Genomic DNA, 18,050 nt, shown 5'->3' on the forward strand with positions numbered 1-18,050 from the left:
ATTTTTACTCTTATTATTTGAAAAAAAAATTATTATAGCCCTAGCCATGCCTCCACCTATGCTAACCCTACTAGCGCCTATGCCCTATTAGTGGCCCCCCTCCATATCGTGCATGGCCATACCAACTGTTTGCCCACCTTTATTGTCATCGTTAGTCACGAGGGTAAGCTACCCTCGCTTCTTTGCCTGTGGTTGACGACGGGAAGGGGCCACGAGCATAACACATCAGTAAAGAAGGGGCATGAGGAGGCTACGCAACTTGCATCAAACCCCTTGGACCCTCGACCCTCACCATCATTGTTGGTTGTGGAGGTGCCATGCAAAGTTGCTTGCGCCCTTGCTTGCGTGAGGGTGGCAAGGGTTGCTATGTTACTAGTCCAACGAGATGTGGTGGGAGCCACTATGCCTCCATCACTAGATTGACCTGATAGAGGGGGCAACCGGTGGGGTGATGATGCGACAAGGGATTCGATGGAGGGTGGTGGTCAACCAGGGCAAGGTAGTCATTAAAAAAAAAAGGATGCTCCATGGTTTTTTTTTTCAAACTTGGGGTACTATTTGAGAAATTATGAAACTTAGGGTTTTTTCGAAAATTCGCCCTATATTATTTCCAAAACCATTTTATGAAGGTAGATTAATAAAAGATTGTAATACAATAGCGTAAGCTTCACATGTTGGTGATCGTACAGGTGGACTTTCTTTATCTTTTATCCTTTCATATTGTCAGATTTGATCCTTAAACTAATAATTTTGTAACATTTTCCGATGTCATGTATAATGTGATGTTGGTTGGTCTTTCCTTTCTATATGTCAATTGGTTATAGGATGGAGAGATTCACTTGATAATATTAATTTTTTTCGTGAGATTTTATCACAAAACTGACTATAAATTTAAAATCATTATGTATGCCCATAAGCTTTTATCGTGAAATATAAAATAACTTGTGGTATCCGTAGATTCGCTTAACTCTGTCATTTGTGTTTCCATTCCTTGGAAGACGAAGGACGTCGGTGCTTAAAGTACAGCCCACAATGCCGACAATTCTTACGATCTCAAGTTGGCTAATACGAGACTCCAAGACAAATGCCACGTTAATTCGTACCATCTGACGGATTGCAGTTGGTAGTACATCATGTGGTATCTGATAGACATAGTCACAATCTTCAATTCGGCCAATGTGATGCTCGAGAGAAATGCGATGGTAATTGGTATGACGTGATGGATGACAGTTGGTAGTACGTCATGTCGTATGCGATAAATATAGATGTTCATGTTTAGACTGCCACATGCAATGCCCACTTTGTGGTTGGAAACAAAAGCTTTCCACATGCACGATATAACTGTGTGAAGTGAGACACTACTAACGTGGCATAAACGTTCCCCATGCACTAACGGGATGGGTCGTTTTTGCATTTGTGTGTCTTATGTTATTTTTTCGACCCAATTGATTCCGTCAAATTGGTCCCCAAACAATATAAATTAAATTTAGTTGTAAAATATAAATTCAGTTGTATCTAACTGAACCAAATTGTTGTCACTTATTAATCCGAATGTGAGAGTTGCGGCTGAATTGTTGACACGGGCCAAGTTGATCAAATCAACTCCACGATTGAACTACTTTGAGTGACATCACTTGCCGCACTTGTAAATGGCCGGTGTTAACGATCAGAGGAAAGGAGCAGATAGAAACAAAATTGAAGAAAGCTGGGCATTTATACGACATGCCAACTCATCGAGCATCGTATTGAACATAATTGTTGCTCTAGTTATATATGAACTTATCTCCATTTTATATATATATATATATATATATATATAATCGCAAAACATGCTATCAGTTTAAAATCTTTATCGATGTCCATAAGTTATTGGTGAAATATAAAATGACTTATGGTATTTGTAGATTCACTCATCTCCGTCACTTTGTTTCCATTCCTTCGAAGATAAAAGACTTGAGGGGTTCCAGCTGAGAGGTGCTGCACTTATTTACTCTCTTAATGTACAGCCCACAATACCGACAATTCTTTAGTCACAATTCTCAATTCGGTCAATTTGGATAAATCCAATGGATGCCAGATGGTCGTACTGTCATGTTATATATATATATATATATATATATATATATATATATATATATATATATATATATATATATATATATATATATATATATATATATATATATATATATATATATATATATACTGGCACGCAATGTCCACGTGACAAAAGCTTTCAACATGCACGATATAAACGTTCTCCCGTCAAATTGGACCCCAAACAATTTAAAATAATTTTAGCTGTAACATATAAAATTCAATGTTTATAACTGAACCAAATTGTTGTCACTTATCAATCCGAACGTGAGAGTTGCAGCCGAATTCTAATCACTTCCGAACGCACTAATAATGATTACAAATTCCTTTTTATTCAACTTCGGTTCATGCCTCTGAAGATTATTTGGAACTATAACTCAAAATCAAGACTAAATGACTGAACTAAACGTCCAGGCATGGGCTTGTCCCGATGATGTCGAAGTTGATTAAATCAACTCCTCCAGTTAATTACTTCTTCAAGTGACATCATTGCCGTCATTGCAAATGGCCGGTGACAACGTTGAGAAAAGCGGAGAAGAGGAAAGAAGATAAAAGTAGGTGAAGAAGCATTCACGCGGCATGCCTGCCGACTCATCGAGCATAATATTGGACATAATTATTGTTTAAATTATGAACTTGTCGAGATTATATATATATATATATATATATATATATATATATATATATATATATATATATATATATATATATATTCTTTTCTGTTTTGTTACTTTTTCTTCGTTTACTAAGTTTCTACATTTGTTTGGAACACGTTGATGTGGAGGTGGCGTAGATATGGCTGGCCGCACAGCAGTCTGCTTGTGAATCTCGTTTTGTGAAGGTCGAACTGTACGAGAACCTCGTTACTCAATTCTCTTCTCACTTACTCCAGCGTTAATAAATCCATCCATCTCCAACACGAACATCGCAACAAACCAATCAGATTCTCCATCTTCTATCGAGTGTTGTCTGATGGGGATATAAAGCAAAATAATCTTTGTATATGAACAAATACTAGTAGGTCATGATATGCAGTAAAATTAAATAAAATCACAATCAAATAGAACACAAAGATATATGTGGAAAACCCCTTCAATATGAAGGGTAAAAATCGCGGGGCAAACTAGAGATAATCTACTATGAGAATAATGAATATACAAATCTCAATCTCTTGTCCTAAACTCTAGCAACAATCACAAAAGAACAACTGGGATACAAGGATCACGTCACTATCCACGATATCTAAAACCTCCCCAAGTAATCACAGCAAGAGTCTACTGTAGATTTGATCTAACCTGAGATGAGAACACTGCTAGATGATTGAGAATAGTCTTTTTGCATTGTCTTTATTTTCTTCCATTTTTTTCTTTTATTTTTTTGCCTTTTTCTTCTCCTCTTTGCTGCAGCGAAGATCACCACGTTGCTGCCCTTTTCTGCCAAAAAATGCAGCCACCTTCGTCTAAAAACGTAGCCACCACACCCCCTTATATTGATCTAGGGTTAGGTTAAGAGGGGGTGCTGTCCCATGACTCCTCAATGTGAAGCCATGCCGACCAGCTGTCGGCATATCTCTTATCTTTCTTTTGATAAAGTTACTGTCAACATGTCTGCTCCGTTGTCATCTATGTGAATTTTCTGAAGCTGCAACTGCTTCTCTTCAAATACATTTTGAATCCAGTGGTATCTGACATATATATGCTTTGACTTGGAATAAAACATTAGGTTCTTACACAAATGGATGACACTTTGGCTGTCACAATGTACCATATAATTTTTCTATTTCAGCTCCAATTCTTGTAAGAATTCTTTCATCTATAACATTTTTTTTCATACCTCTGTAGGGTTAGGTTAAGAGAGGGTGTGGGCTGTGGGTTGATAAAGTCCACATGGGCTGAATATGGGCTGTCAGCCCAACATTGTCCACTGAGCCAAATGACTTTCGCTCCGACCTCCTCCTGCAAATTGATCGGTGTCCACCGGTGGACCGCGCCCTCTAATGCTTCACCCCGTCCGTGCCTCCGACCACATATCCGGTGTGCTGCGCAGACTCCTCATCGGCGATCGGCTAATTACCAGCCAAGCTCATGGAGTGACGAATACATCCAATCACTAAGAAATGACGAATACCACCGACCACATATCGTATTATGTTTCTGTTCATTTCTATCACAACAAGATGGACTTTACCTAGGTTGAGAATGGACCAGCTATTAAATCTTGGATGGAAATTTCTTTTTCCTATTTCTTTGGGTAATCTATTATTGACAACTTCTTCCCAACTTGTTTCACTATAAATAACTAACGATATTCTAGATTCATAACCTCTTTCAAACAAGAGAAATAAACATCAATTTATTTATGGATATCTATAATATGTTTCCCATGGTAACTAGGTTCATGAATCATGGTCAACAAATAATGCCGCAAGGTATATTGGTCAAAGTTTCATAATTACCTTATCCCACATAAACCATTTACCTATAACTATTCAATATGCTTACGAGAAATCAATTACGTCATAACGTTTCGGTGGTCGAATTCACTTTGAATTTGATAAATATATTGCTTGCGAAGTATGTGTTCGTGTATGCCTAATAGATCTATCTATTGTTGATTGGAGATTGGAAAGAGATGTGAAAAAGAAACAATTGCTTAATTATAGTATTGATTTCGGGGTCTGTATATTTTGTGATAACTGTGTTGAGTATTGTGCAACAAACTGTTTATCCATGACTGAAGAATATGAGCTTTCTACTTATGATCGTCACGAATTGAATTATAATCAAATTGCTTTAAGTCGGTTACCTCATCACAAATTGAATTATAATCAAATTACTTTAACCGGAGATTACACAATTCAAACAGTTATGAATTCGACTCAAATCAAAATAGATAAAGATAAACCCTTTGATTCAAGAACGATTACCGACTACTATTTTGGTTGGTCAAATTGCTTTGAGTCGGTTACCAATGTCAGTAATTGGATATTTTGTTTTGTTATAAAAGATCAAAACTTTTTTATTTTGGTTCGTCAGTAATTATAAATAATAATTAAATAATAATTGGTCAGTAACTACAAATAATAATTAGTAACTATAGATAGGTGAGAATCACTTTTTGATTTAAACTGATAATATATTTCTCACGGGAATTTCGAAATATACAATTTCAACTACTTTTTTTATTCTTTTTCTTTTGGATAAAATGTAAGTAGGATTGGCCCAATAAAATAATTATATCTATATATATAATTAATAATTATATCTATATATATAATTAATATAATATTAAATTAATCCATATTAAGATTTAATTCAATTAGGAACATATCATATATAATAAAAAATGGGGTAACCCTTTTCCTTTCCTGGACCATTTAGTAACGTCATGATTTGACTTATCTTCTTCTCCATAGATTATGAAAAGAGAATTGTTGCACATAAACCTCCTCTTGAAGATATCCATTGAGAAATGCTAACTTGGCATAAATTTGAAAGACTTACAATCATTTGAGTAGCTAAAGAGATATTACTATCTCTATTCGAGCTACTGGTGCAAGTATCTCTTCCTAATCGATTCTAAATTATTGCTTATATCCTTTTGCCACCATTCAACTTTTATGTTTCTCTACCTCTCCTTGTGTCTCTCGAGAAGTGTAGAAAGTCATCAAGTATTGTTAGTGGCATGCATCTCTTCATTCATAACATTTCTTCAATTTTCTTCATTATAAGCTTTTTCAAAGGTAAAATAAAATAACTTATTATTATTAGTATCAATTCTTCGGGTTACATCATATATCTTTTGAATCGTCTTATAATTTGACTACTTGAATCATGTGTTATGGGTTGTATTGTCACTTGTATATCTCTTGACATTATAACTTTCTTAGTGATAGAATTATATAATTTGACATTCTAACTCTATAATTCTCATCATAACCTAATAAAATATATTTATGATATTTGTCCACAAGTTTTATCCTTCTTTCTTCTGATACTCTAGCATAAGCAACACATCTGAAGATTCTTAGGCGGTCAACTCTTGGCTTCTACAAACTCTATGCCTCTTCAAGTCTAAAATTATCAATTTTTTTATCAGAAACTTATTTAATAGATAAACTATAAAAATAACAATATCTTCCCAAAATTATTTAGGAGTCTTTCTTTATTTAAACATACTTCTAATCATATTAAGAATACTCCTTTTCTTTCTATAATAACTTTCAAATTCATTTGATATGTATTCACTTCCTCTATCTATTCTTAACTATTTTAGCTTATATCCACTTTCTATCTCAACCAAGTTCTTAAGCTCTTTTGAATGTATTAAACACTTCTATCTTCTCTGTTAACAAATAAACCCATGTTTTACCCTATAATCATTTATGAAGGTATGAAAATAGGTTGGATGCACAATCTTTAGCAAACTTATTGCCATGTTATTCTTCTCCAAAAGTTTCAAATTCAAGGTATCAAAATTAAGTGCTCATATGTAAGATGTCATAGTATAGAATCATCCACAATACTAGTATTTAAATAATTTATTTTATTATATCCAATTGTAGAAGCAACATCATATTCTTAGTCATTTTCACATGAGTGATTAAAGCCTTGTTCTTATCATGAATAGATAATATGTTATTTTAATATCATATCTTTTTTCAAGCAACTAACCTAAGTTTAAAATATTATTTTTTATATCAAGAACATAATAAACATCTAAATGCATACTTGCTTTTCATTACTAAGATCAAGAAAAATATTACCTTTGTCTCTTACCAATTTTTTGTGATCAATTATCAAATATACCATGTTATCCATTTGACATGAGATTAAATCGAGATAAAATAATAGTAAGTCAAGTTTCGTTCACATCCAAACTTACCATCCCATACGTTTCAGAGCGCACAAGCACACACTATTATCATAATTATTAATTCGAAAAAAATGAAGTACAATAGCACAGGCTTCACATATTGGTGATCATACAAGTGGCCTCTCCTTATCATTTTCTGAATGCGAGATTAATAATAGATTGTAGTACAATAGCGTAAGCTTCATATGTTGGTGATCATACTGGTGGACGTTCTTATCTGTTATCCTTTACTATTGTCAGATGTGATCCTTCACCTAATGATTCTTGTAACATTTTCTGATATCATGTATAGTGTGATGTTGGTTATATGATGGAGAGATCCACTCATATGTGTAACTAGTGTTTCAGTTCCTTCTGGATGGACTTGAATAGTTAACGTACAGCACACACCAATAAGTTAAATCGGAACGCTAAAGGATCGAGGCCATGGGCTTGTCCTAATGGTGTCGAATTTAATCAAATCAACTCCTTGAATTAACTATTTTTTAAAGTGGCTTCTTTCACTATGATGCCAGATATATTTTTGGACACTTGGAATTACATTTGGTGGCCGCTTACCATTCTGCTTGTGAATCTCGTTTTAGGGTGGTCGATAGGCACGAGAGCCTCGTTACTGAATCCATCCTGTTTTCACCGCCTCTGGCACTATAAATCCAACGCCAACACCGCCACTACAAAGCCCATCAGATTCGCCGATCTTCTACTGAGTGTTGTCCACCGAGCCAAATGGCTTTCTGCTCATCTGCTCCGTCCTTCTGCTGTAGCTTGATCGGTGCCTATCCGCGGACTGCCCCCTCGAAGTCTTCACCCCGTCGATGCCTCCTACTGCCAATCCGGTGTGCTGTGCAGACTCCTCCTCCTCGGCGATCGGCTGATTACCAGCCGAGCTCGTGGAGTGACGAATACATACAATCGCTAAGAACTGACACCAAGGTCGGCGTGCATGCAATACGTAAGGTTGAATTTTATCTATAGTTCAAACTGGTTACCGACTATCTTTCATTAGGTGGAGGAGGATAACGCAAGAAGGATGGGCAAACTGACAGAGGACGTCAAACAGCTGATCTACATGAAGAAGGGAATTGAGGAGCAGCTTCAACTGATCGATCACCTGCAGCAGCTTGGGGTGGCGTATCACTTTAAGGAGGATACTAAGGATGCTTTATGGACAATATACGGTTCCATGGAAGAGATGAGCATGTTGCTGAAGGATAATCTTCATGCCACGGCTCTTATGTTCAGGCTTCTCAGAGAACATGGGTTTGCTGTTTCTGAAGGTGATTAAGCTACATATCCATCCTGCTTTACTCCTTCCTTGGCGACTGATACAACATTGTCGCTGATGTACCTCATATATTTCTAGAACAATTACTTTCATAAAACTGAGACAACTAGAAATATGTCCAATTAGTCATAAATCATGCCAAGTTAATAGCCTAACATAAAAATGGAATTTTGTGTTTATTCTGTTCTATCATGGTGTCACAATCCAACATGCACAAATTATGTGGATGGACTGAAGGTGTATTCAACCGATTTATGGATGAGAAGGGCAACTTGAAAGCCAGCTTTCGCCACCAGACTGAAGGATTGGTGAGCTTGTACGAGGCTTCCCATCTTGCAAAGGAAGGAGAGCACGTGCTGGAAGAAGCTATAAACTTCACAACTAAACAGCTCAAGAGCCTCATGGAGGGATCACTTGAGCCTCATCTCAGGGAGCACGTAACCCATGCCTTGGAGCTTCCATTGAACTGGAGGATGCCGAGGTTACAGACCAGGTGGTTCATAGAAGAATGCCAAAGGGAAGCTAACATAAACCCTGTCCTACTTGAATTGGCTAAGTTGGACTTCAACAAGGTTCAGAGCATACAGCAGAGGGAACTCAGAGAAGTGTCGAGGTATTTTGAGCTTGCTTTACTTGAATCATGTCCTGTACATTCTGCCGTCGTTTATGAACCAGCAAACTTCAGCACAAACTTATGGCTATCGATCAGTTGGTGGAGCAATCTTGGCCTGGCGCAAAGGCTTCCATTTTCCAGGGACAGGTTGATGGAGAGCTATTTCTGGACGGTTGGCTGGGCTTTTGAGCCACAGTTTGCAAGATTCAGGGAGGCGCAGACACAGGCAATTTGCCTGATAACAATAATAGATGATGTGTATGATGTTTACGGCACGATGGATGAGCTCGAACTTTTCACGGATGCCGTCGATAGGTAAAGAACTCCTCCACGTGATGCATGGAGATGTTATTTCAACAATCTTTGATTCGTGATAACATCTACTCGGATGGATGCTGCAGATGGGATGTTAATGCAATGGACAAATTTCCAGAGTACATGAAGATATGTTTTCTAGCCCTCTTCAACACTACAAATGTCACCGCGTACAATGTTAATAAAGAGAAGGGCCTGGATATAATTCCACACCTTAAAAAAGCAGTAACATATCGATCCCATCCCCCCTCTTTTGTGTATCGTCAATCATGCAGTTCCACTTTATAAACAGTGCTACCCTTGGATTCAGTGGGCAGATCTATGCAAAGCATACATGGTGGAAGCAAGGTGGTACCACCAAGGCTACACACCCAATCTTGAAGAGTACTTGGAGAACGCACTAGTATCGATAGCGGGTCCCCTGGCATTGACTCTTGCTTATTGCACCAGTGACGATGTAACTCGAGAGGCCTTGGACGGTTTCCAAAGCTGTCCTGAGATTGCAAGATGGTCATCAATGATCTTTCGACTTTGTGATGATTTCTGTACTTCCAAGGTATTTGAATTGCGCCATATTTATCATTCCTTCATCGAATCAACACAATAAAGGGTTCACACAGTTTCTCCTCTCGGCACTGGTTGTTCTTGTACAGGACGAGCTTCGAAGAGGCGATGTGCCCAAATCTATCCAGTGTCACATGCATGACAGCGGTGTTTCCGAGGACGCAGCTCGTGAGCATATCAGGCGATTGATTAGGGGGAATTGGAGAGCAATAAACGGAGATCGAAGTTTCACTTCTCCTTTTGAGGAAAACCTAAAAATGATGATCATTAACGCCTCTCGAATGGCCCAATGTATGTACCAATACAGAGATGGACATGGGAAACCCGATCAAGTGATTGAGGATCGTATCAGGTCTTTGTTGATTGAACCTATACTTTTGTAACGATGGAATTAAGGATAATATCATGAAGCCATGAGCCTCCTCATGATTTGTCCAAGCTTTTGATTAAGTTTCTTTAGGTATGATCGCTCTTTTTATTCTGTAAAAGGTATTGATGGTGTAATTCTAGTGTGTTGATTGTGATAATTGATCTGTATCATCGCTTTAAAAGTAGAAAATCTTTCTTTATGAAACATTAAAGGAAAAAAAGCCTATAATATATTTTATTTTATGCTACTCATTGAGATTGGGTTTTTTATTTTTCTCAATTTTAATGTTGACAGGCACCTTAAAAAGGTTGATTTAATGGATCGACCGTCTACAATCACGTGGCACAGCCTAATTAAGAATAAAACTATATATTATTTGATGACTTCTTAGAAAAAGTATATAAGTTTCATAATTTCTCACCGAGCACCTCTAAGCACATAAAAAGATGATTTTACTCTCATGGTTCTAAAAATTTCTATCATAGCCCTTGAATCTCATAGTCAGGTGAGGGTGGCAAATGTCACTTTATCGTTGGTCCAGCTGGGTGTGGTGGCAGCCACTACACCTCCGTCATTGGATGGGTTCAACAGAGGGGGACGACATGTATCCTTCTCCAGAGCTGGTGGTTGAGGAGGAGTCGAGTGTTGACATGTTAGAGATGCTGAAGAGAGCTTTGGCAACGAACAAGAATGGGCCAAAAGAGTCTTCGAAAGGCTTCAAACTGACTTGTAGAAGTTCTTGGATCTCGAAACTAATGTGAAGGATTTGAAGAGGAAAATGGAAAGCTCTCAACTGGGGAAGCCTGAAAATGGTGACCAGCAATATTCGTCGAATGGCCCAATACATATACCAATATGGAGTTGGATATGGAAAACCCAATGGAGTGATCGAGGATCGCATCAGGTCTTTGTTGATTGAACCTATACTTCTGTAACAATGTAATTAAGGATAATATTGTGAAGCTATAATTCTCCTGGTGATTTGTCCAAGTCTTTGATCAAGTTTCTTTAGGTGTGATCACTCTGTTTATTCTGTAAAAGGTATTTGATAGTGTAATTTTCGTTTGTTGGTTATGATAATTGATCTGTATCATCGTTTTAAAAGTAGAAAACTTTCTTTATTAAACATTAAAGGAAAAAAAAACCTATAGTATATTTTATTTTATGCTACTCATTGAGATTGAAATTTTAATTTCTCTCAACTACTTTACTATGGACAGGGCACCTAAAAAGGATGATTTAATGGATCATCTATCTACAATCACGTAACATGGCCTAATTAAGAATAAAATGATATATTATTCGATAAATTCTTAGAAAAAACATATAAGTTTCATAATTTCTCTAAAAGCACCTCTAATAACGTGTAAAGATAATTTTACTCTTATTATTTTGAATTTTTTTCATTATAGCCCTAGCCATGCCTCCACCTATGCCAACCTTGCTGGCACCTATACCTTATAAGCGAGTCCCCCCTCCATGTTGTGCATGGCCACACTAATTGCGCACGCCCCCCCCTCCCTCAACTTTCGTCGTACCCCTTGAACCCTTGATGGTGTAATTTCTCTTAACTTTACTATGGACAAACACCTAAAAAGGTTGATTTAATGGATCAACTGTCTACAACCACGTGGCATGGCCTAATTAAGAATAAAATAATATATTATTAGATAAATTCTTAGAAAAAATATATAAGTTTCATAATTTCTCTCAAAGCACTTCTAATAACGTGAAAAGATAATTTTACTCTTATTATTTTGAAAAAGAAATTATTATAACCCTAGCCATACCTCCACCTACGCTAACCTACGCTAACCCTACTAGCGCCTATGCCCTATTAGTGGCCCCCCTCCATATCGTGCATGGCCATACCAACTGTTTGCCCACCTTTATTGTCATCATTAGTCACGAGGGTAAGCTACCCTCGCTTCTTTGCCTGTGGTTGACGACGGGAAGGGGCCACGAGCATAACACATCAGTAAAGAAGGGGCATGAGGAGGCTACGCAACTTGCATCAAACCCCTTGGACCCTCGACCCTCACCATCATTGTTGGTTGTGGAGGTGCCATGCAAAGTTGCTTGCGCCCTTGCTTGCGTGAGGGTGGCAAGGGTTGCTATGTTACTAGTCCAACGAGATGTGGTGGGAGCCACTATGCCTCCATCACTAGATTGACCTGATAGAGGGGGCAACCGGTGGGGTGATGATGCGACAAGGGATTCGATGGAGGGTGGTGGTCAACCAGGGCAAGGTAGTCATTAAAAAAAAAAGGATGCTCCATGGTTTTTTTTTTCAAACTTGGGGTACTATTTGAGAAATTATGAAACTTAGGGTTTTTTCGAAAATTCGCCCTATATTATTTCCAAAACCATTTTATGAAGGTAGATTAATAAAAGATTGTAATACAATAGCGTAAGCTTCACATGTTGGTGATCGTACAGGTGGACTTTCTTTATCTTTTATCCTTTCATATTGTCAGATTTGATCCTTAAACTAATAATTTTGTAACATTTTCCGATGTCATGTATAATGTGATGTTGGTTGGTCTTTCCTTTCTATATGTCAATTGGTTATAGGATGGAGAGATTCACTTGATAATATTAATTTTTTTCGTGAGATTTTATCACAAAACTGACTATAAATTTAAAATCATTATGTATGCCCATAAGCTTTTATCGTGAAATATAAAATAACTTGTGGTATCCGTAGATTCGCTTAACTCTGTCATTTGTGTTTCCATTCCTTGGAAGACGAAGGACGTCGGTGCTTAAAGTACAGCCCACAATGCCGACAATTCTTACGATCTCAAGTTGGCTAACACGAGACTCGAAGACAAATGCCATGTTAATTCGTACGATCTGACGGATTGCAGTTGGTAGTACATCATGCCGTATCCGATAGACATAGTCACAATTCTCAATTCGGCCAATGTGATGCTCGAGAGAAATGCGATGCTAATTGTTATGACGTGATGGATGACAGTGGGTAGTACGTCATGTCGTATGCGATAAATATAGATGTTCATGTTTAGACTGCCACATGCAATGTCCACTTTGTGTCGGGAATAAAAAGCTTTGGACATGCACGATATAACCGTGTGAAGTGGGACACTACTAACGTGGCATAAACGTTCCCCATTCACGAACGGGATGGGTCATTTTTGCATTTATTTATCTTTTTTCTCTTATTGATTTTTGTGATGTAGCTACTCATGTGATTGAAAGCACTTTTGTCTAGATAGCATATCATAAATTGACTATATTTTAAATCAGCATTAGCTATTAGTATAACAGGATTATCATTCGTTTCTTTTGTATTTGTAAAATTTGCATTATGACTTCCATTGTTATGATTATAATAGCAATACGCAGTATAGTGGTCAAACTTATTGCAAACATAACATTGAATTTGAGAGTTGGGATTATGATAACATTACTGTAGCATAGTGGTTAAACTTCTTACTAATATAACGTTGAATTTGAGATTTGTTAGTACATCCCATATTTACCTCATCCACGACCTTGGCCTCGATCTCTTGGGCTTATATTGTCTCCTCCATTTTGATTGTTTTGTACTTCTTGAGTAGGTTGATCTTCCTCCTCGTCGTTATTCACGACCTCTACTTCATTGTTTAGTTTATATAGCTTGCTCTAATGACTTTCTTCTCTTCTTATAAGCATTTGTTCGTGTACTCGAAGAGAACTCATTATTTGTTTCAAAAATAATTGTTTTCACTATTCGAATTCTTCAATTACCACAAATAAAATCAAACTTCGGATCCCAAAGATCTTAAATATTTCTCCATTACTCTTTGGTCATTAATTTGTTCACCATTTTTTCTCATTTGGTGAATAATATAAATGATATTATAGAAGTACTTTGAAATGGACTTAGAGGTGCATTGTTGTAGTTTTTCAAGTCAGCTCTTAAAGTTTAAAGTTTGTAGGCGGATCTTGTTCACCTTGTTTTTTAGTAAAGTGTTCCATGCCTCGTTTGATATCTTTGACGAAGCAATAATCTCAAACTTCATTTTGCTAAGGACTTAGTAAATTGTGAATAAAGCATTCTTCTCTTTTCTTTGATATTTGAGTTGTTTTGTTGCTTCTTTATCCATTTGTGTTTTTTCCTCCATACTAAGTTTAATAAAACCATCTCGTACAAGCTTCCACACATCAAGAGTGCCTAGAAGTGCCTTAATTTGTATGCACAATAAATTAAAGTTTTCCTCCATCAATAAGGAAATTTATGTTGAAAATGCACTCTAGGAAGTCATGAGTTAACTTGGCTCTCCGATATCAATTGAAGAACGAAGTGGAGAGATTAAAACAAGTTAATTTGGACAAGGAAAGAAGGGTTTCTTGATGTATTTACTAAAACTTATACAACTCAATTGTTTTCACAACGCATATACTCGAAGGGATACAAATCATGACTTTATATAATCCAAGAAAAACTCTTTAACACAAATTAATTTCGAAATCCAAATTAAATTCTTTTTATCGTTTTAATACCATTTTCTAATTTAATTTATACACGTATCATATCATAAACGTGGTGCGGAAGTGAACAAGTTGAACACGTTGACAGCAAATATACATTTGCATGGAACACGAGGATGTGGAACTTGTGTGGATATAAATGAAGCCGTCCGTAATAAACCCATCGCAACACTGCCATTACAAAGCCCATAAGATTCTCCGTCTTCTGCTCAGTGTTGTCCACCGAGCCAAATGGCTTTCTGCGCTTCTGCTCCGTCCTTCTGCAGTCTCATCGGTGCCCATCGGTGGACGTCGCCGTCCAAGGCTTCACCACGTCCATGCTTCCGACCACATATCCGGTGTGCTGCGCAGACTCCTCCTCGGCGATCGGCTAATTACCAGCCAAGTTCGTGGAGTGACGAATACATCCAATCGCTAAGAAATGACACCAAGGTCGGCATGCATGCAATCTGTAAACTTGAGTTTAATCTATAGTTCGCACTGGTTACTGACTTGGTTTCATTAGGTGGAGGAGGATAACGCAACAAGGATAGGAAAACTGACAGAGGACGTGAAACAACTGATCTACATGAAGAAGGGAATGGAGGAGCAGCTTCAACTGATCGATCACCTGCAGCAGCTTGGGGTGGCGTATCACTTTAAGGAGGATATTAAGGATGCTTTAGGGACTATATACGGTTCCGTGGAAAACGTGAACATGTTGCTGAAGGATAATCTTCATGCCACGGCTCTTATGTTCAGGCTTCTCAGAGAACATGGGTTTGATGTTTCTGAAGGTGATTAAGCTGTATATCCTGCTTTACTCCTTTCTTGGCGACTGATAGAGCATTGTCGCTGATGTACCTCATATATTGCTAAAACAATTACTTCCATAAAACTGAGACATTTAGAAATATGTCCAATTAGTCATAAATTATGCCACGTTAATAGCCTAACATACTAATGGAATTTTGTGTTTATTCTGTTCTATCATGGTGTCACAATCTAACTTGCACAAATTATGTGGATGGACCGAAGGTGCATTCTACCGATTTATGGATGAGAAGGGAAACTTGAAAGCCAGCCTTCGCCACCAGAATGAAGGATTGGTGAGCTTGTACGAGGCTTCCCATCTTGCAAAGGAAGGAGAGCACGTGCTAGAAGAAGCTACGAACTTCACAACTAAACAACTCAAGAGCCTCATGGAGGGATCACTTGAGCCTCATCTCAGGGAGCACGTAGCCCATGCCTTGGAGCTTCCATTGAACTGGAGGATGCCGAGGTTACAGACCAGGTGGTTCATAGAAGCATCACAAAGGGAAGCGAAGATGAACCCTGTCCTACTTGAATTGGCTAAGTTGGACTTCAACAGGGTTCAGATCATATATCAGAGGGAACTCAGAGAAGTGTCGAGGTATTTTGAGCTTGCTTTACTTGAATCAAGTCTTGTGCATTCTGCCCTCGTTTATGAACCGGCAAAATTCAGCACAAACTTATGGCTATCGATCAGGTGGTGGAACAATCTTGGCCTGGCGCAGAGGCTTCCATTTTCAAGGGACAGGTTGGTGGAGAACTATTTCTGGACTGTTGGCTGGGTTTTTGAGCCACAGTTTGGTAGATGCAGGGAGTTGCACACGAAGGCAAACTGCTTTATAGTAACATTAGATGATGTGTATGATATTTACGGCACCATGGATGAGCTCGAGCTCTTCACGGATGCTGTCGATAGGTGATGAATAACTCCTCCACGTCATGCATGCAAGAGATAAAATTTCAACTAGCTTTGATTCTTGACAACTTCTACTCTGATGGATGTTGCAGATGGGATGTTAATGAAATGGACAAACTTCCAGAGTATATGAGGATATGTTTTCTAGCCCTCTTCAACACTACAAATGACATCGCATACAATGTTCAGAAAGAGAAGGGACTGGACATAATTCCACACCTAAAAAAAGCAGTAACATATCGATCCGTTCCTCTTTTGTGCATCAATCATGCAGTTCCACTTTCGAAGGAGTAATAGTCTTGGTTTCAGTGGGCAGATCTATTGAAGACATTCACGGTGGAAGCGAGGTGGTACCACCAAGGCTACACACCCAATCTTGGAGAGTACTTGGAGAACGCACTGGTATCGGTATCAGTTCCCCTAATACTGACTCTTGCTTATTGCACCAGTGACGATTTAACACAGGAGGCCTTGGATGATTTCCAAAGCTGCCCTGAGTTTGCAAGATGGCCGTCCATGATTTTTCGACTTTGTGATGATTTGGGTACTTCCACGGTATGAGAATTGCTCCATACTTAATCATTCGTTCATGAAACAAACGTAATAAAGAGTTCACACAGTTTCTCCTCTCTGCATCGGTTGTTTTTGTGCAGGACGAGCTTGAAAGAGGCGATGTATCCAAATCTATCCAGTGCTACATGCATGAAACCGGTGTATCGGAGGACGCGGCTCGTAGGCATATCAGGGGATTAATCAAGGGGAATTGGAGAGCAATAAACGGAGATCGAAGTTTCACTTCGCGTTTTGAGGAAAACCTGAAAATGATGGCCATCAATATCCCTCGAATGGCCCAATGCATGTACCAGTACGGAGACGGACTCGGTAAACCCGGCCAAGTAACGAACGACCGCATCAGGTCTTTATTAATTGAACCTATACCGCTGTAACAATTTAATTATGGATAATATAGAGAAACTGTACTCGAAATTAGTCTCGTCATGAATTGTTCGAGTCTTCGATTAGGTTTCTTTGGGTGTGATAAGTCAATTGATGGTGTGATTCTAGTGTGTCGGTTGTCATAATTGTTCTGTATCGTCGCTTTATATTAGAAAAACTGTGTTTTATGAAACTTCAAAGAAAAAAAAAAAGCATAAATGATATTTTATTTTATGTTACTCATTGAGATTGGACTTTTATTCTCTCTGCTTTACCTCCTTATTCAATCGATACTCTCGGCAATTACGTGGCATGGGCTAATTAAGAACAAAACAATATATCGTTCCCAAAATCACCTCTAGGCTAATTAAGAAACAACCAATAAACACAAAGCATGAATGTTTATGGTTTTCTTCAACATAAACTTTTACTTTTAATAATATTTGACACAAATAAAGTTTTTATTAATCAATTATTAGACCATGATAGAAGGAATAAACGAACGTAAGTTTTGCAATCAGTTGTGATATGGACTGAAAGAACGCAAGGAATAAAAGAACTCCCACGAGCACGGCTTATATCAAATAATAAGAACTAAGCATGACTCCTACTTTCTCTAGTCAATCCTGAGAACAGAGGAAGTGGCCGATGGCGTCCTTCTGTTATAAATTATTCAAATTAAAAAGAAAAAAAAATTTCTTTTCAAAAGATTTATTTGAAAATATATTTTTTTATAGTTATTTTGGTAGTTATTTTTCAAAGATGATGTCTTTTGAGAAAATATCTATAA

The 18,050-nt window shown here is 37.7% G+C and overlaps 2 protein-coding genes across 2 annotated transcripts; both read left to right on the forward strand.

The window, feature by feature from the left end:
• Nucleotides 1–8,002: 8,002 nt before the first annotated feature.
• LOC103981604 (monoterpene synthase 8, chloroplastic-like) lies at nt 8,003–10,750 on the forward strand. The gene is made up of 7 exons (XM_065180488.1): nt 8,003–8,249; nt 8,495–8,870; nt 8,967–9,185; nt 9,272–9,410; nt 9,496–9,741; nt 9,839–9,917; nt 10,605–10,750. Exons 1-7 carry the CDS (start codon nt 8,003–8,005, stop codon nt 10,748–10,750), a joined length of 1,452 nt encoding a protein of 483 aa, XP_065036560.1.
• A 4,027-nt stretch (nt 10,751–14,777) lies between these two features.
• LOC135672367 (monoterpene synthase 8, chloroplastic-like) lies at nt 14,778–17,418 on the forward strand. Its single transcript, XM_065180830.1, has 7 exons — nt 14,778–15,048; nt 15,122–15,392; nt 15,634–16,009; nt 16,106–16,324; nt 16,417–16,555; nt 16,634–16,879; nt 16,978–17,418. The coding sequence occupies exons 1-7, from the start codon at nt 14,848–14,850 to the stop codon at nt 17,269–17,271; spliced, it is 1,746 nt and encodes a 581-aa protein (XP_065036902.1). The 5' UTR covers nt 14,778–14,847; the 3' UTR covers nt 17,272–17,418.
• Nucleotides 17,419–18,050: the final 632 nt, after the last annotated feature.

The sequence above is a fragment of the Musa acuminata genome, chromosome BXJ1-4 (genome assembly GCF_036884655.1).
Source record: "Musa acuminata AAA Group cultivar baxijiao chromosome BXJ1-4, Cavendish_Baxijiao_AAA, whole genome shotgun sequence".
In the NCBI taxonomy this organism is placed as follows: Eukaryota; Viridiplantae; Streptophyta; class Magnoliopsida; order Zingiberales; family Musaceae; genus Musa; species Musa acuminata.